Source organism: Trichechus manatus, unplaced genomic scaffold (genome assembly GCF_000243295.1).
Source record: "Trichechus manatus latirostris isolate Lorelei unplaced genomic scaffold, TriManLat1.0 scaffold00015, whole genome shotgun sequence".
NCBI classification, from domain to species: Eukaryota; Metazoa; Chordata; class Mammalia; order Sirenia; family Trichechidae; genus Trichechus; species Trichechus manatus.
Genome location: NW_004443951.1, coordinates 25,499,462 through 25,519,225, shown reverse-complemented (window position 1 = coordinate 25,519,225; position 19,764 = coordinate 25,499,462). Strand labels below are relative to the sequence as shown.

Below are 19,764 nucleotides of genomic sequence, written 5' to 3'. Positions count from 1 at the left end.
CTACTCACCAAGGTAGAATGTAGAACATTGTCTTTATAAACTGTGTTATGGCAATTGAGCTAGATGTTTCCCGAGACCATGGTCCCCACAGCCCTCCGCCCAGCAATTCATTCCCTCAGGGAGTTCGGATGTGTCTATGGAGCTTCCATGACCTTTCCTTGTACAAGTTGTGCTGGCTTCCCCAGTACTGTGTACTGTCTTACCCTTCACCAAAGTTACCACTTTAAACTTTCCTTTTTACATGTATATATTAAAGGTGAAAAGGCGCTCTGTGGCAGTGGTAAAAATCATGAGGAAAATGAAAATAGTTGATCATTTTACTCTGGAAAATGTTTAAGGCTGGTGTATTAGTTTCCTTGGTAAAGTAGAAGGTCAGCGGGAAAGAGAAGTTACAAGACCATGGCTAGAAACGCCACACAAAAATGATCCATTGCACTGCAGGAGAAAACTCACTAAAAGGAATTACTAGGTGCATACAGTTTACTAACTGGGGGACCTCTACCAAAAATACCAGCTTTAACTTAGAGTAATTGCGCTATAGCTTTTCTTCCTCTTCTTCTTTTTAAAATTGTGGTAAATATACATGTAACAAAACATTTGCCACTTTAACATTTTTAACATGTACAATTCAGTGAGTTCAACCATCACCACTATTCATTTCCAAATTTTTCCATCACCCTTAACAGAAGTAGAGCACTTCTTTACGGCAATAATTAACTAGCACCATCAGTTCTGTGTGCAGGTCACTCCCAGATTGTGATAATAAATTCATTTGTTTGCATGTTAAGAGAAGACTTATCTTTCTGTTCTCTGTTGCAGGAGGTCACAAAGTTAATTCAAAAGTGCTGTTATATAAAAAGGGGGCAGTGGTGGCTCAGTGGTAGAATTCTCACCTTCCATGCTGGAGACACAGGTTCAATTCCTGGCCAGTGTGCCTCATGCACCTCATAGGTTTTGACGGGGTTTCCAAATTAAGATGGACTAGGAAGAAAGGCCTGACAATCTACTTCCAAAAACCAGCCAATGAAAATCTTATGGATCACAAAGGTCCAATCCCACTGTGCGTGGGGTCACCATGAGTTGGGGATTGACTTGATGCCAGCTAACAACAATTATATCAAAAAGGAACACATGAAAAAGGAGGGACCCAGGACACATCCCTCTTTTCCCCTTTAGAAATTATTTACCATGCCTGCCAACCCTCATTCTTGAGTATTATATTATGACAAGATTGTGTGTGGGCATCTTCATTGAACAGATGCAACTTTGCCAATAACCAAATCCTGGCCAGAGACAAAGGCCAAGAGTATGTTTTAAATTATTCCTGACAGATTTTGCCACAAGGTGGCCTGTTCTTGATGTAAAGCATCGGCCTGAGAAACCCTGGCAAGAAGCTGGCACACATTTCAGATGGAATGTTCAATAAATGACTAGGTCTATAGTTTGGGAGGAGGAAAGTATTACCCTTTTTAAAACAATGGGACAAAACACATTCTGAGCCCAGCTGAACAAGATAATGTTGGTGGAGTTGATAAAAGTGAACAAGTTGTCAAGAATCAGAACTCATGGTGATATGATTCTTAGACAACCCTGGGATCAGAAAACCTAGACCAAGAGCTTTCTGCAGCCTGGGGTTTTTGACCAATTATATACAGTATATATAAGGAGCCCTGGTGTTGCAAATGGTTAAATGCTTGACTGCTAACCGAAAGGTTGGCGGTTCAAACCTACCTCATGGTACCATGGGAGAAAGACCTGGCGATCTGCTCCCGTAGAGACTGCAGCCAGGAAAACCCCATGGGGCAGTTTTACTCTGTCACATGAGGTCAGTACGAGTCAAAATCAACTCGATAGCACCTAACAACAACAACATATAGGATGTGAGCAGGCCCACTGGGTGTGTTGAGCAGGTTGGGAATTGTGTTGAGAGGCCAGAAGGGGAGGGAGGAGACTAAAATCTAGCCCTCACTCCACTCTCTAAGTTTGCAGCCCCTGGGAGGGGTGACATTTTTATAGTTTGCACAAAGTGCTGTATGGACCTTAAGATTGACCGAGAACATTACAGGCCCCAGTCAGAGGTGATATAGGATCTATGAAATTTATACTCTTGACCTTGGATTCCTGAGTGGGGAGAAGAGAATGTTCTGTTTCATTCACCCCACTATCTGCCCTCATTGCTGGTTCTGGGAGCTGTGGGGATTCCTTGGATCCGTTGTTTTTTCAGACAATGAGAAATTTATATTAATCTCTAACTTTGACTTTCTTTTTATTAACCTGGTTATATCATTTTGGCTACCCAGCAGTCTTTGTCAAGCTAAGACCAGGAGGATGGAACCCATATTTTGTATAACCAGGCAAATGCATATATGACCTCACAATTATATGGGGATACGTGCAAGCTATAAATACTCCCAATCTGTTATATGTCCATCTGCACACGATTCATACAAACACACAGGTGTGCACACACATAAGCATGACGCTCACTAAATCATATGTCTCCATATGCACAGACTCACCGAGTCACGTACATATATGCCCAGAAACATGCATTCTAAATAGAGGGAGAAATTATCTTGGAGAGAAAGGTCTTTGTTAATAGCACAATGATCAAGTGTTTGATGGATGAAGAGCGGACTCCACTCTGTCACACCTGTCCCCACATCCAGCTGCTTTCTGCATGATCTCTCAGGACACCCCTCCACTTTCTCCATGACCCCTAAGTATTCCTGCCCCCCATCTGCTTTCTCTATGATCTCTCAGGATCTCCCACATTCTTTAGATCTCCCAGGGAGTGAAAACCAAAGGAGGTCCATAAGGGATATAGGGGCCTGATTTGAGTTTTGCCTCTGCCAAGACCCCTCAGTGTGCTGTTGGGAAAATCACTTAACCTCTGATTCCCCAGCTTTTCCATCTTTAAAACGAGGCTGGTGAATTACATCAGTGCTTCCCAAACTTTCTCCCACAAGGACTCCTTTGCCATCTCCCACCCATATGGATCTCATGATTTTAAAGATTTTCCCTAATAAACTACCTCATTTAGGCACTAATTTTTTCGTTTTTTTATTTCAAAATTTGATTAGAGACTTAACTAAATATGCAATAAGGGAACAATAACTAGTAATAGTACAATTTCCATGTAGGTTTTTGAAATATTAAAATACCCTGAAGGTACCCAACACTATTTTGTTCTGGGAGGATGTAAACACTAGGTTGGGAACCATCAACCAAAATCATCTCTGATGATGGGAAAATTTGGGAATAGATATGGGTGATGGTTGAACAACATGATGAACATAATTAGTGTCACTGACCTGATTATATTTGTGACAATTGCTGAAATGGCAAATGTTTTGTTACATATATATTTACCATAAAAGAAAAGTTACCTTAAACAATAATAATTTCTGGTATTGTCAAATTCTGAGGTCTCATGTTTGCTGCCAGGCCCTTCACTCTAATGCTCACACAATTGTAGAAGGCAAGATTTGCTTCCAGTGGTTGGAGGGCTCCTGGAGCACAAAATAAGCCATAGAGAAAGCAGTAGGGGTCAGAGTTACAGAGCTCCTCTTGGTTTAATTTAACACAACCTGGCTTTTTCTCACTCTGCTTAGGGATATGAAGTCCTTTCTGGTGGGCCCATACTCTGTCCAGGCTCTAGGTCCTCCTGCGGGCTCTCTCAGACCCCAGCCCAAGGCCTTGTGGCTCCTTTTCCCTTCCTACCTGACCCCAGCCTGGACCAGGTGCCAGCTTCCAGCCCCTTGATCTCCAGCCTGGATTCCTCCTGCCCCTTCTAGAGGCCTCTCCTCACTGCTGCACCCCAGGACCTCCCACAGGCTCTTGGCCCAGTCCATCCCCTCCTCTCGACCCCAAACTTTTCCCATTGTTCTCTTGTCCTTTTCCAAAGCCTCCCAGAATGTTAAGCCTGGGAGGGACTTTATTGATCTAAATCCATAATTCATCTGATGTTGGGATTCTCTCTACCACAATGACCAACTTGTGGTTTTCCAGTATCACAAACCACAGGATGCTCACTATCTTACTAGACAGCTCAACTCTTTTTTAGGCTGCTTCCGGGTTGCTATCAGTCCTTTCCTGGAGGCATTTGCTGCTAATTAGTTCCCAGCCACAATAAAATTAGCAAGTCAGAAAGCCATTTGCAGCCACAGATGGGTGGACTTGGCCTAGCAGGGCTTCTCAAATGACGCCCCTCCCCAACACACACAAAGGACCCCTAACAGCAGGGGGAAGAGTAGATACGCACTCCTTTCCTTCAGGTCTCTTGATTTGGCTTAAAATTCCATGTCATTCTGCATTTGCTCCATAATAGGTCTATGTTTGTTTAACTATATGAATAAAGTCAGATAAAACTGGCACCCTGGGACGATGCACACCCATGACATCTGGTACCCATAGGGGGTCAGGAGTATGTCAGTCTGAGAAACATGAGCCTAAAGCAAAGAGGATTATTTACCAGTCCCATTCCTCCACCCTACAAAGCAGGGGGTGTTGGTAGGACAGAATGGGCACTGGTGGAAAGTGGGGAAGTCTTTCTAAATTCTAAACTAAGCTAACATTAATGTAAGTTTATGAGAAAGGATTGATGATACCCATTTGACAGAAGAGGAAATGTGGGGCTTTGGAAGAATGATTTTAGCAAGGTCACACAGTGTTAGAACCAGGATTTGAACTTAGGTCTCTCTGACTCCAGGGCCTGTGCTCCGACTCTTGTTAACCAGAAACCTCCATTGCTCCCATCCCCACCTGGTCCCAGCATGGGCCTTGGTTTATTTATCTAAAATCAAAGCTTAGACGTGTTTGTTTCTAAGACTTTTGCATGTAAAAGAATTGGTGCATTAACCCTTCTCATATCACTGAAAATTTATTAATAGCAACTGGTTCTGGGAGCCGGGGGCATTCAGGCAAATAAAGCACAGCTTCTGCTCTTGAGGAACCCCAAGCATGGGGATGGTGGGAGGTGGTGGAACTGACACGTAAATCAGTAATCATGGCACTCAGTGTTGAAGTTGATGATTGTGGCCTGAGCAGAATGTCGTAGGAAACAGGAGTGAAAGGGGAGTAAAGATTATCAGGAAAGCTTCACAAAGGAGGTGATATCTGAGCTTAGCCTTGAAGGCTGAGTTAGAGTTCAGCAGATGAACAAAAAAGAGTATTCCAAGGCAGGGGAAACCACATGTGTAAAGCCATGGAGTAAAAAAACAGTGTGGGGTGTTTAGGAAAGGCAAGAGTGGCTCAGACACGAGTGTGTGAGTGTGTGTGGATGTTTATGTATGTGTGTGTGTGTGTGTAGCAGAATAGATTGAGGAGTAGATTTGGTCTTAATGTTGTGCCGTGGTCAATTAGACTTTGTCTGAAGACTAGTGCTTTCCACACTACTCTGGGTAGCAGCCCTAGGGAAGAAGGTGCCTCGGACTCTGGGGGCTTCACAGTGAGGCCCCACTCTGCTTCAGGCAGAACAATTTTACTTTTACCTACTTTATTTACCAAGTTCTGCCTGATTTCACCTGACAATAAGGTGTTGTAGGGGAAAAACATCCTAAAGTTTAGTGAAGCAAGAAGTAAGTTTTATTCGGCATATATTCAAAAGGGCAGAAGTGGGAAGCGGGCAAGCATGCTGCTAGAGCCATGTCTGCCTGAGTCCAAAGAATATTTCAGAATAGGCGAGAATGGGAAAATGGACAAGCATGCTGACACAGCCATGTCTGCCTGGGTTCAAAGAACAGTTACAGAGCCATCAGTATATATTAACATTTCAAATGGGCAAAACCATTGAAAGCTTCACCTTTTCACAGATTGGCTAGAAACTGTGATCCTACATTTTGAATTGTCTTTCTTAACAATCATTGGTACAGGTTTCAGTAAGAACAGTCTGGAGGGTCTTCATTGGTCCAACAAATTTCTATTCACTAAATGCTAATAGAAAGATGAGAGTCAAAAGTCTTCTGTGTTGTGTTTGATCGGTTTTATGTGAAAGTTTCCCTAAAAGATATTTTCCAAGATTATTTTAGCTATTGGCTTTATACCTCAGGGCTCAGTTGATGTGTCCTTGTGAGTCCTTGTGAGCCCAGCTGCAGCTGGGTCACATTCTCTATGCTCAAGGACAGGGAATAATAACTCCAATATTATTTCCTAAATCAAAGGTTGTACTGCTAAGACTAACAAAAAAGTTATGGCCACCAGGGCCACTGAAGGGTTTATGCTGGGGAGAGTGAAGACCCTGTTGGAAGAAACCCTCTGAAGGAGGCTTTGTGTATGGGGGAGGGCCCTAACGCCTGACCTTTGGGGACAGGAGTCTCTTACCCAGCTTCCTAGGCTGGAGAGGGATTGTAATTAAGAGGTGGGACATGCACACCTCTCTGGTAGGGGAGGAGCTGATAAAAATTTAGGTCTCCCATAGGGCTTGGGTAAATGTGTGTGTGTGTGTGAGACAGAGAGAGATCTCTGGGGGGGAGTTCCCCAACACGGGGGATTGGCAGAGGGAAAGAGAAGGGGGAGAGGCAGGAAGTGGGCAACTAGACTAACAAAGGTGCTTGTGGCAGTTTGCCCATCCCAGGTGGGAGGGCGGGGCCTAGGGCCTTATGTGACTTTATTTGTAGCCCTGGGGCTCTGAGGGAGCATCAATCAGGAGTTAGATTTTCTGTGGCTGGTGAATGGGGAGTGGTGGGTTGACAACTTCAGGTACCTTTAGAAATTCCTAGGGCAAGGCCCTAGAATGTCTCATATTGGGGACACAGGTCTTGGGGGGAGTCCCTTCAGCCCACTTTCCATTCCCCCAGGTACCATGGGCTGTAGCTGCAGCTCAAATCCTGAAGATGACTGGATGGAAAACATCGATGTGTGTGAGAACTGCCATTACCCCATAGTCCCACTGGATGGCAAAGCCATGGTAAGAGGCCAGAGAGGGGACTTGGTGAGGGAATCGGGTGAAGTGCAGGGCCCAGGGGACACTCAGAATAAAGAAATGGACCACCACTATAGGTCCTTGAAATAAGAGATTTGACCCTCTCCCCTAGTACACAGAAGAGAGAGGCCCAGAGAGGGGAAGTACTCTCCCAAAGTCATACAGCAAATAGTTGACAAAGTTAGTGATAAGACCCAGCCTCTTGCTCTCTAACCCACCCTAATCCCCCACCCCACCGCAGCTGCCCATACGAAATGGCTCCGAGGTGCGAGACCCACTGGTCACCTACGAGGGTTCCCTCCCGCCGGCCTCACCACTGCAAGGTAACTCCAACCAGCAGGGCCTGGAAGATGAGGCCTGTGGATCCTTGGCTGTCTGCCTCCATCTCCTCCGCACCCTCTACCCTGTTCTGCCTCTCCTGCCCCAAGTCCTGTCTCTGGCCCGATAACTCCCGACCTCCATGCTCCCAGCCTACCCTAGGCCGGTTCTCCCTAACGCCCCCTATCTTTACAGACAACCTGGTTATCGCCCTGCACAGCTACGAGCCCTCTCACGACGGAGACCTGGGCTTCCAGAAGGGCGAACAGCTCCGCATCTTGGAGCAGTTGAGTGCTTTTTCAATCCCATCCACCACAGTCCTGGCGGGGTCTGTGAGGGAGGGGGGCTCCTGGGCTGAGACCCCCAACCCCAGAGTTACCCCGTACCTCCAGTCACCCTGCGATTCTGACTGGCTTGGGGTGGGCGCCCGTGGAACAAATGGGAAGCTCTAGAGTGCTGAGCTGCGGGGAGGGAGACCTGGTGGAACTGTGGACTCAGAGGAAGGGTCTCCTGCTCAGTCGAGGGCTGAGCAGGCCGCGCTGACCACCGCTGTGGTGCAGGAACGGCGAGTGGTGGAAGGCTCAGTCCCTGACCACGGGCCAGGAAGGCTTCATCCCCTTCAACTTCGTGGCCAAAGCAAACAGCCTGGAGCCGGAACCGTGAGTGGGGACTCGTCGTGGGGAAGGGCGGGAACACATCTGGCGACCCTAGAGCGGGTGCTGGGGGTGGTGATAACTGCTTGCGGGGGATGGAAGAAGAACGAACCAACAAACGCCAGCTGTCGATTCTGCCCTGCCCAGCTGGTTCTTCAAGAACCTGAGCCGCAAGGACGCGGAACGGCAGCTTCTGGCGCCGGGCAACACGCACGGCTCCTTCCTGATCCGGGAGAGCGAGAGCACCGCGGGTGAGCCGTTGGGCGGGGCCGCAGCTGGGGCGGGGCCTCAGGCTGGGCGGGGCATCAGTGGGCGGGGCCGCGGACTCGCGGGGGCCTCAGGCTGGGAGCGGCCGCCGGCTGGCTGGAGATGGGGACCGATGGTGCAACCCGGGCGAGCCAGAGCAGAAAGGGCGTGGCAGCGGGCGCGCCTCGTTGGAGGCAATCCTACCCTCTTGCATTCTTTCGTTCATTTATCCATTCATTCGTTCAGGATCGTTTTCACTGTCGGTCCGGGACTTCGACCAGAACCAGGGAGAGGTGGTGAAACATTACAAGATCCGTAACCTGGACAACGGCGGCTTCTACATCTCCCCCCGCATCACTTTCCCCGGCTTGCATGAACTGGTTCGCCATTACACCAGTGAGCACCGCCAGGACTCCCTCAGACGTGTCCCCAGACGCCTTCTCCTGTGCCCTACCTGCCTGTCTCCTCCCCCCAGTTTCTCTCAGGGTTACCCTCCCCCCATTTCTCAGCGCGCTCCTTCATTCCCCCCAGTGGGTGGGGTGGGGTCCCCGGCCCTACAGTCCCAGGTGTCGGGTGACAGCCCCGCATCTCCCTGCCAGTCCGTTTCTCTTACGCGGGGACTCGGTCAAGTGGGGGCCGAGTAGTGTGACCCAAGGTTCTCCATACTGACAGCCCTCACACCTCTCCTGTGTCCCTGCAGATGCTCCGGACGGGTTGTGCACGCGGTTGAGCCGCCCCTGCCAGACCCAGAAACCCCAGAAGCCGTGGTGGGAGGACGAGTGGGAGGTTCCCAGGGAGACGCTGAAGCTGGTGGAGCGTCTGGGGGCTGGCCAGTTCGGGGAGGTGTGGATGGGTGAGTGCGACCCTCCAGGGCTGCTGCAGCAGAGGGGAGGGAAGGCGTCCGCAGAAAGGGCAGCTGTCTGAGTCCAGGTGCACCGGCTGCTGGTGACTCCTCCAACCTCTTCTCCCTCAGGGTACTACAACGGGCACACGAAAGTGGCGGTGAAGAGCCTGAAGCAGGGCAGCATGTCTCCCGACGCCTTTCTGGCCGAGGCCAATCTCATGAAGCAGCTGCAACACCAGCGGCTGGTCCGGCTGTATGCCGTGGTCACCCAGGAGCCCATCTACATCATCACGGAATACATGGAGAACGGTGCGCTTCTGGCGCTGCTGTTCCCTGAGCCATTCCCGGAGGGTGGGGTTATGCATTTTCCTCTGGTTCAACACAGAGGGTTTCTAGATGAGCTTCGTGGGCCGCTGAAGACGCACCCCTAGGGACGAGAAGAAGGTGTATCATCTGGGGGCCTAGTCTACAGCAGGTTCTGGAAGAGCATTCACCTCGATCTTCCCTGACCTGCGGTCTCCTTTGCCTTCTTCAAAACTCTACCTTGGTCTCAGGATGCCAGATCTCAGGAGAGGAATGGTCCCCTAGCTTCCTTTCTCCTATTTCTGTCATCCCTTAGCCTTGGAAGGACAGATCTGCCCCAATCCGTTGCTGTCGAGCGGATTGGAACTTATAGCGACACTATAGGACAGAGCTGAACTGCCCCATAGGGTTTACATGGCTGTAATCTTTATGGAGAAGGAGCCCTGCTGGCGCAGTGGTTAAGCACTTGGCTGCTAACCAAAAGGTTGGTGGTTCGAAACCAGTAGCTGCTCCACAGGAAAAAGATGTGGCAGTCTGCTTCGGTAAAGATTTACAGTCGACTTGATGGCAATGGGAATCTTTACCCAAACAGATTGCCATCTCTTTCTCCTGTGAAGCGGCTGGTGGGCTCCTACTGCTGACCTTTCCATTAGCAGCCCAGTGTTTAACCACTGCACCATCAGGGTTCCTTAGATCTGCCCCAAGGCCCTTTTTTTCAGTTGTGGGTGAGTCCCTTTCCCCTCTTCCTCCCTTGGGAGGTGTAGCTATAGAGGCTGTACTATCAGAGAATCCAGGAAGGCAGAGACTGAGTTTCTAAGTTCCACTCTGACACTGATTCACTGTGTGACCCAGGCTAAGTCCCTGTGCCACCCCTGGCCCTCAGTTTCCCCAGCTATGTTATGTTGTTAGTTGCCATCAGTTGATTCTGACTCATGGCGACCCCATGTGTTCAGCCTCTGCTATAAACGGGACAGAAAACCTAAGTGAGCTTGCCCAGAAAGAATATAGTCACTAAGGGCTCTAGAGTCTGACTGCCTGGATTAGAATCCTGTCTTCATGATTGTGTGATTGTAAAAATGGCATTGGGGTGACATCTGACCTCCTTCTCTAACTTCATAAGGAGAGAGGAGAATCACCATCAGCATCAGCCCAAGGCTGATTCCTATGAGGCGGAGGTCAGACATACCTCCACCCTCCAACCTTTTTACCAATTCTGACACCAGCCATCACTCCCACAGCACTCTCTACTTCTCTGCTCGGTTCGCTAATTCGTTGCCATGACCACACCGAACTCATAGATTATACTCACGGTTTTGGCGTTTATTAGGGAAGTAATGGGTTACAATTCAGGATCAGGGATGACTCAGGATATAGTTCTTCAGTCACGGCAGCTTTTCGGCTGTGCCTACAAGTAGGCTTCTCCCTGGCCTTTGGCTGTTCAGCCTCTTGGGCCTCTTGGGCTGGCCCGGCCTCTGACCTGTTCAGGCAAGTGTTACAAAGCTCTTTAGCTCCACTGATAAGTGCCCAGAGGCACCCTATTCAACCAGTAAGCTTTGGCCCAAAGGCTCTCAGCTTTCTCGTTCAGTGGGCCGTGAAGCCGACTGCACCTTCTGCTGCCAGTCTCCTGGTTCTGCTGCCTCTGCTGCCACCATTTCTCTGCCACTGCTTCTCACTGTCTCTCGCTGTCTGTGCTGTTACAGCTCTCTCTCTGTCTCCTGGGTGTAGGAGGTTCTCAGCACAGGAATCCCAGGTCCAAAGGACGCGCTCCACTCCTAGCTCTTCTTTCTTGGTGGTAGTGAGGTCTTCCCTTTCCGCCTCTGGGATGGCTCATTTTAAGCCTAGGGGGATTGCAAAACTGACCAATCCCTTCATTAGGGTTCCATTTATCTTATTTGCATGGTTCCACCCCAACAAGGGTGCTATGTACCATTATTAGCAAGTTGTCCAATCCCCTTGGTGAGCCACAAGCACTGTATTTGCATAGTCCCATCCAGTCATTTGATGGGAGTTACAAACCATGGTGAGAAAGGCCATATAAAAGTAATCCATTGCACCACAGTGGTCTTGGGCTAATCTCTTAGCTTCTCTCTGCCTTGGTTTCCTCATCTGTAAAATGGTAATAATAATGCAATAGTAACTTCCTCATAGGGTCTCTGTGAGGATGAAAATTAATGCATATAGAGCAATTAGAACAGTGCCTGCCATATATTAGTGACACAATATGTTTGTTGTTGTTTTTAATCTGGTTCTGATTCTTTGGGAGTATGAAATCTGTCCTTTCAGGAAGGGAAATTAGCTAATTGGCTAATAGGTTCTATAAATGGCAAGTAGGTTTTAACATATGTACCAACTTTGACTGGTTGGTAGTTGCTTGGAGAGCTGGTTGAGAAGGGTTCTGAGGCTCACTGGAAGTGAGTACTGCGATTAGCAACATCTGTCACAGACACAATGGAGGAATGGCAGTATATATCCACATATTTGCTGCCTCTGGGTGAGGACTTTGTCTTTGGTGACTAATTTAGCCTCATAGTGGGGACTCTCAGGTATGCTGTCATCCTCACATGGGTTTTAATCTTTTGATGAGTGCCAGTGGTCACTAGCTTCATCCTAGCAACATCCATTGTATTCTTCTTCCAGCCACCCTCCACTACGAGAAATGCTCTCAGGTCCCCAGGACCTCTTTCTATATTCCTTTCAATACCTTCAGCACACACTCATTGCTGCTTACTCTGGGCTGGGCACTAGATGAGCAAACAAGGTTTCTGCTGTCAGGGGAACCCATGATTTGGGCACTAGATGAGCAAACAAGGTTTCTGCTCTCAGGGGAACCCATGATTTTAATAACGGGCACTGTGAAGACAGGGTTTGTGCCATGGGAAGGTTCTGGCACACCACAGGAATGCAGAAGATGATGTAATTTATTATGCCTGCTAGGACTAGCTTCCTAGAGGGGCATTCTAGCTGGGCCATGAAAGAAAACTGGAATTTTCATGAGGTAGGGATGGACAGAGACTTCAGGATGAGAGCCAAGTGGTCTGTGTGAAGACTCTCAAAATTGTATACGGTGGATGGCATGAAGGAGGCAGGGGTGGGGGAGGAAAAGAAGCTACAAATGTGGACCATGCAGGACTTTGGATCCCTGGGCGAGGGATTTGGGCTTTACCTCATTGGTGACAAGAAGTCTACAAGATGCCCCATCCCAGCCCTCCTGTGCTCAGGGTGAGGATGCCCAGAAAAGACCTTCACGTATCCTGGGCATCCTCACCGTGGGCACATACTCTTCCATTCGCACCCCTTATTCTTCCTTTCCACATGTCAGACTCTGCTTCTAGACTCCCAGTTTGCGAGAAGGGTCTGGTGGCCTCCCCCTGAGGTGACTTGGGTTCTGCCAGAGGATCTCTCCTCCCTCTGCTCCCTCTGCTCACTACTCATGCTTCTGCACACAGGGAGCCTGGTGGATTTCCTCAAGACCCCCCCAGGCATCAAGCTGACCGTTAACAAACTCTTAGACATGGCAGCCCAGGTAAGAAGCCTAGGGAAGGGTTGGGCATGGGCACTGGCCTGTGGGTGAGGATGTCTGGCCCAGGACTGCTGACCTGTACCTGGCCTGCAGATTGCCGAGGGCATGGCATTCATTGAGGAGCGGAATTATATCCACCGTGACCTGCGAGCCGCCAACATCCTGGTGTCTGACACCCTAAGCTGTAAGATTGCAGACTTTGGCCTAGCACGCCTCATTGAGGACAACGAGTATACAGCCAGGGAGGGTGAGTGTGGGGCCTGAGAGAGGTCTGGGGCCTGGCAGGTTCCTGTCAAGCAGATCCAGGTGACCTCACTCTGCCTCCCCCCCAGGGGCCAAGTTTCCCATTAAGTGGACAGCACCAGAAGCCATTAACTATGGGACGTTCACCATCAAATCAGATGTGTGGTCTTTCGGGATCCTGCTAACAGAGATCGTCACCCACGGCCGTATCCCCTACCCAGGTAAGGACCAAGGTCAGGAACTGGAAGGGGTGATGGGGAAGGGCAGCCAATCCATGTCTTTCCACTCACTTCTTCCCAGTCTGGAACTTTCTAGCTACTTCTTCCTCTCGGGGGTGTGACTCCAGCATCCCCAAACAGATGCCGCATCTCCCAGAGAGGGCTTCCATCTCTGTCTCTGGATCTCTCCTCCTTCAATAATTCCAGCTCTTTTCTTATGTTCTAGTACAGCAGCCTAGTATGGTAGTAGATCTGGCCTGGGGGGCAAGAGACCTACCTTTTATTACCAGATCTACCACTGATGCTAACTTTCTCTTTGGCTTTGAACATATACTTCCTTTTTTCCTTCTTTCCTACTACACGCTAACTATTGTTCTAAGCACTTTACATATATTAACTGTTTTAACTTTGACATTATCTCTGTGAGGTATACTTGCAGGGTTGTTATGAAACTTCATTGAGGTTAAAACAGAGCCTGGCCCATAGTAAGCACTCAGGAGTGTTAGGTTTTATTATTAATCATCACTGTATGACTTTGGGCAAGTCATGCCACCTCTCTGAGCCTCAGTTTTCTCATATAAAAAAGAGAAACTGTCTGTGAAGGAGCCTGATTCGTAGTACCAAACCAGTTGCTGTCAAGTTGATTTGATTCATGGTGACCCCATGTGTATCAGAGTAGAACTGTACTTCATGAGGTTTTCAGTGGCTGATTTTTTGGAAGTAGACCAGGCCTTTCTTCTGAGGCATCTCTGGGTGAACTCAGCCTCCAACTTTTTGGTTAGCAGCCAAGCGCATTAACCATTTTCATCACCCAGTGACTCCTGACTCATAGTAGGTGCTCACTAAACACTGACTTCTCTTCCCTCTGAAGCTTTCCATCTAAAGAGGGAGAAAAACAAACAAAACCCATTGCCATTAAGTTGATTCTGCCTCATAGTGACCCTCTAGGACAGAGTAGAACTGCCCCATAGGGTTTCCAAAGCTGTGATCTTTACAGAAGCAGACTGCCACATCTTTCTCCCACCAAGAGGCTGATCGGTTCAAACTAACCACCTCTTGGTTAGCAGCCAAGCACTTAACCACTGTGCCACCAGGGCCTGTTAACGAGGGAAAGAGACATGTAAGCGACTAATTCTCACCCTCTCTCTCACTCACCCCTCCCTTTATCTCCTGGACAAAGCCCTTTACCCCTTAATTCAGCCCAGACAGAGATGGAATTTTTTAAAAAGAACTTGCTAGGAAACTCTGGGGAAAGGAAATGGAATACAAAGACAGTAGTAGGGAGGTCTCAGAGCATAGTGGCCTGATGCGCAGAAACTTCTGACATCCCCAGAGCAATGAACAAACCTTTCCTCCTAGGAAGGTAAAGGCACCTTAGAATCAGGTGAGAGGCTTGAAGGCCCTTCCTGTCCTGGACTTGGCCACTGTCACACAGAGCCCAGGGGCAGTGCTGGGGCTGTAACCACACTCAGCCGTCCCACCAAGGGCCTTTTCTTCTCCTCTGCTGTGCCAGAGAGGCTAACCCACAGAGCATTTCTCTCTTAGAAGAAAAAAGGCAGTGAAAGCATGATGATAAATGGCAACTGACAAGTGGCTTCAGGGTCGGGGAGACAAAGAAGAGTAATGCTGACCTTGGTGAACTTGCATCTGCTCCAGCAGATGGTTGCCATTTAGGCATTGGAGGCCCAAAAAACAGACCTGTTTTTCAAGAGAAGCCAAAACTCAGAGTTTTAGAAAAATTTGCTCATTTCTAAATACTAGTGATTGATTCAAATTGTTTAAAAACACTATATGGGCCAAACCAAAGTAGGTCTGTGGGCTATACTTGGGCTGGGTTTGGCCTACTGGCTAACAGTTTGCAACCTTGACCCTAGACAAGGGTATTTAGTTCCATGGCCTATGTCCTCCAATGTCCTGATTCTAGAACATGAGGGACCTATAGCTAGGGGTCTCCCAGGGGCAAGCCTGGAGACAGGGATCTTTATTGACTAGGGTCTAGTCCCAAGCTTTGCAGGAGAAAAACTTCTATTTTGCCAGGGCCCTAGAAGGGTTTAGTCTTTGGGGAGTGCCTATCACAGTCTCCTCTTAGGAGACTGCAGGAGAAACTAGAGACTGGCTGGATAATTCAGAAACAGGAGGCTCTGTTTTTGCTGGGACCATGCAATTCTCCACAGCAGCTCCTCTTGGGGTCTGCATGCCAAAAGCCTGTTAGAGGGGCCAGGATGAGCACAAAGGGAGGGAACTGGCCCAATGACTATTTCATCTGCATCACGGAGGGGCCTCGTGACCCTTCTCTGGCCCATGCAGGGTCTGTTTTGCTGGAGCCCAGGATCCATCTGGCTTCCAGATACAGCATCTTATGTGGCTGCTCTCAACGTTGGAGAAACTCACCACTGTCCTGGCTATGGGCTCCTATCCTACCCTGAGCCTTGACCACTTCTTCTTTCCCCACCAAATAATCAGTTATCCTTTATGAAGCATCTCCTATCTAGACCTTATACTTGGTGCTTTATATGCATTATCTCATTCAATCCTTATAACAACCTTGTGAACTAGGAACTACTATTTACTCCACTTTTTGCATGAGGAAACTGAGGCTCAAAGAGGTGAGGTAGCTTGCCCAAGGTCACTGCAACTAACGCGTGTGAAACAGAGTGTTTAAGCTATACCAGGAACTCAAGTGGCATGACTGACATTTCAGACTGGCATGTTAGTTGTTAAATATTCTGAATATTACCTCTGCCTGTGGGTTTCCAAAGCCTGGAGCCTTGATGTTTTTTCTCCCATCAACCTCCAGGGATGACCAATCCCGAGGTGATTCAGAACCTGGAGCGAGGCTACCGCATGGTGCGACCTGACAACTGTCCTGAGGAGCTGTATGACCTCATGATGCTGTGCTGGAAGGAGCGCCCAGAGGATCGACCTACCTTTGACTACCTGCGCAGTGTGCTGGAGGACTTCTTCACAGCCACAGAGGGCCAGTACCAGCCCCAACCTTGAAGGGCCTAGTGGCCCTGGGGCCTGGAGGCCTCCCCGCATCTAGCGACCTGCATCTCTCAGCCTGACTTGGGGAGATACAGTTCTAGTGCTCTATCCATGTGGCCTGTGCACATAAGGACTCTGCATGTGAATCCCGTCCACATGTAACACATACATATCTTGTGTTTTGTACACGTGTCCTGTACTTGTGTGGGCTTGTCATGTGTCTTGTACGTGTACGGCCTGTGTGTGTATGTTTTGGACACCTGTCCAAGGTGTTCCTTTCTGGGCTCTCCTACTTTCTAGGACCACAAGAGAGAGGACAGAAGCCTGTGACTGACACCAGCTTCTGGCCCCACTCCCTTTCCTTTCCCCTGGTGATCAAGAACTCCTAGAGGGCTGGGACTTTGTCTGATACCTCTGTGTGTTCCTCCTTGGTGCCTGGCACACATCAGGAGCTCAATAAATGTCTGTTTGTTGAACGTTGTACATCTCTCTGCTCCCCATTCCCATCTCCTCATCCTTGGGGTGGGGAGTAGGGGTTCAGAAGATGGAAACTGGGTCACCCTGAGTTGATGACACCCTGAGGGAATGTCTGAACTTTTTTCCAGCCCTGGTGATGCTGAGGGCCGAGAAGAGATCCCTACAATCTGCTGTATGGGCTCTGCCAACTCCTTCAAATGGGACAGCACACCTCACCTCTACCCCAAAGGATTTAGTTCAACTCCCACCTAGAATTTCCTCCAGAGTGGGTGCGTCATAGGATCTTCTCCATCCCATTATATAAGGGCAATTGTGTTTTTTTACAGCTAGTAATTCAAGGGCTGTGTCTGGCCTTAGATATGTTTTCATTCACCTTCAGGATATTTTTAAAAATTGAATTAGTTCATTCATTTAACAAATATTTATTGAAACTCTACTGTGCTAGGCTCATAGGATATATAGTTGATAACACCCACACAAATTTCTGTCTTTGTGAGCTTACATTCTAGTAAGGGAAGACAGACAATAAACAATAAACATCATAAAGAAGTAAATTATATTGTATGCTACAAGGTACTGGGGAAAAAAGAGCAGAGTAAAGGAGATTAGGAATGCCATGTTTCGGGGAGGTTTGCCATTTTAAAGAAGGTGGTCAGGGAAGGCCTCACTGAGAAGATGACATTTGAGCAAAGATTTGAAGGAAATGAGTGAGCCACATAGAATGGGAAGGAGCATCTGCCAGAGGGAATAGCCTGAGGCAGGCACTTGCCTGGCATGTTCACAGAGGTAATGGCGGCCAGAGAGAGAGAATTAGATTCTAGGAGCTGGGTCTTGTGGCTTTTGCAGGAGCCATTTTGCGTAGTTTTTGCAAGGATTTGTGCAGAGCTGTAATATGATCTGACTCACATTTTAAAAAGCAGCCCTGGTGGTACAACAGTAAAGAGTGGGGCTGCTAATGGAAAGGTTGCTGGTTCCAACCCACTCAGCCATTCTGTGGGAGAAAGACCTGGTGACCTGCTTCCCTTAAGATTACAGCCTAGAAAACCCTATGGGGCAGTTCTTCTCTGTCACATGGGGTCGCTATGAGTCGGAATGGACTCAAAAGGCGATAACACATTTTAAAAGGATGGCTCTTACTGCTGTATTGGGAATTGACTGCATTAGCAGCCAATTTATAAAACTGGGGAGATTTTTCATAAAACTCCAGATTTCTGCTTTCTTTCGAAACATAGGAAGAGTTGACCACTTTGGGCCTCCCTACCCTCATGGAGCTGAGTAGTGACTACCCCCTTTAAGTGGGGTATGAGCTCTCCCTCCCTATTGCTCTGAGACAATGAAATTGAGTGTTAATAAGTGTTTATCACCATGCTCCAAGTTATTATTCTTATAATAAAAAGGAAAATGAATTTTTTTTGTATCCATATCTCCATTAAAAAGTGAGAAGATTAAAGACACCCCAAGATGGCAGTGTGTTTAAAGAAAGGTGGGAGAAAGGCATATTTCTTTATGAAAATGAAAAATAGTCCAATTTTTAAATATGCAAATAAAGAGCATCTCAGTAAAAAAAAAATACATAGATCCACTCATTTACATCACTTACCCGACCTCTGGTGGTACAACGGTTAAGCTTTCAGCTGATAATTGAAAGTTGGGGGTTCGAATCCACCCAGCTGCTATGCTGCAGAAAGACCTAGCAATCTACTCCTATAAATGCTACAGTCTAGAAAACCCTATGGGGCAGTTCCACTCTGTCACATGGGGTCACTATGAGTAGTAATCAGCTTGATGGCACTGAACAACACCTGAGCTCTGTAGGCATCTGAATTTGTGATCCCTGTTTATAAAGTGCTACCACACCCATAATCTCATCTGATCCCCACTCTCCTCCTGTTTTGGACACTGTGTGCAGCCGTGGAGTTGGTGAACTTTGTATTCTTATCCTCCCCATTTTATAAAGAGGAAAATGGAGGTTCAGAAAGGGTAAGTAATCCACCCAAGAATAGCTAAGAAGTAGCAACACAGACCTGGGAATAGTTTGTTCCCTGGTCCTTTGCTATTTTTATAACAGAACGAAAGACCCAGTCTTAGATTTCCTATTACCTTTATAATTAATGGTTCAAATGCAGTTCCTAAGTGAGAACACATGTCCCCAGGCAATCTTTAAGCTGTAAAGAGGCTTAAAATGTATCTTATTGACTGTAAAACTATGGGTAAGTTACTTTAATATAATGCTTGGCACATAGTAAGCGCTCACTAAATATTAATGTTGTTGTAGTCATTATTTTAATAGCCCAGCACAATGCTTTTCAATCTTTCAGTTGTCAACAATGGTCAGGTGATGATGAACCGATCTAGCGCAGTGGTTCTCAAGGGGAACGTGGTGGGTGGTTTGACCTCTCACTGCCCCAGGGACATTTGGCAATGCCTGGAAACATTTTTGGTTGTCATAACTGGGGGGTGGAGGATGTTACTGGCATCTAATGTGTAGAGGTCAGGGATGCTGCTAAACATCCTACAGTGCAATGCACAGGACAACCCCCAACAACTAAGAATTATCTGGCCCCAAATATCAATACCTCCAAGGCTGAGAAATCCTAATCTAGGTAAGAGGACAATCCAGTTTACTCCTGCCTAAAACAAACAAACAAAAATTATGAAGCCCTGGTGGCATAGTGGTTAAGAGCTCGGCTGCTAATCGAAAGATCAGCACTTTGAATCCAGCAGCTGCTCCTTGGAAACCCTTTGGGGCAGGTCTACTCTGTCCTATAGGGTCGCTATGCATCGGAACCAACTCGAGGGCACCTAACAACAACAAAACCAAAAAATCAAACCAGTTGCCCTCAAGTGGATTCTGACTCATGGTAACCCCACGTGAAGATACTTCTTAATCCTCCTGGGGACTGCATCAGAGAGGTTTCTGCCACTTTGTTACAATGCCTCTGGCACATAGCTGGCATTCAAAAAAATCTGTACAAATGAAAATTAAATTTAATCATTAATCGTGTGACTCAGCAATTCACAAAGGTCTGAACTTC

General features: G+C 47.8%; 1 protein-coding gene across 6 annotated transcripts in view; it reads left to right on the top strand.

The window, feature by feature from the left end:
• LCK (LCK proto-oncogene, Src family tyrosine kinase) overlaps positions 1 to 18,319 on the top strand; it is a 24,204-nt gene extending 5,885 nt beyond the window's left edge. For 2 of the 6 annotated variants that reach the window (XM_004372000.3, XM_023727280.1), the window contains 12 exons: positions 6,798 to 6,907; positions 7,164 to 7,245; positions 7,436 to 7,526; positions 7,801 to 7,899; positions 8,041 to 8,144; positions 8,386 to 8,535; positions 8,840 to 8,992; positions 9,113 to 9,292; positions 12,733 to 12,809; positions 12,900 to 13,053; positions 13,139 to 13,270; positions 16,065 to 18,319. In XM_004372000.3, the coding sequence (XP_004372057.1) occupies positions 6,803 to 6,907; positions 7,164 to 7,245; positions 7,436 to 7,526; positions 7,801 to 7,899; positions 8,041 to 8,144; positions 8,386 to 8,535; positions 8,840 to 8,992; positions 9,113 to 9,292; positions 12,733 to 12,809; positions 12,900 to 13,053; positions 13,139 to 13,270; positions 16,065 to 16,267 (1,530 nt within the window). In that variant the 5' untranslated portion in view covers positions 6,798 to 6,802 and the 3' untranslated portion in view covers positions 16,268 to 18,319. Of the gene's footprint in view, positions 1 to 6,797; positions 6,908 to 7,163; positions 7,527 to 7,800; positions 7,900 to 8,040; positions 8,145 to 8,385; positions 8,536 to 8,839; positions 8,993 to 9,112; positions 9,293 to 12,732; positions 12,810 to 12,899; positions 13,054 to 13,138; positions 13,271 to 16,064 lie in introns of all 6 variants that reach the window. The other 4 variants (XM_023727278.1, XM_023727279.1, XM_023727282.1 and 1 more) reach the window with 3 other exon arrangements.
• Positions 18,320 to 19,764: the final 1,445 nt, after the last annotated feature.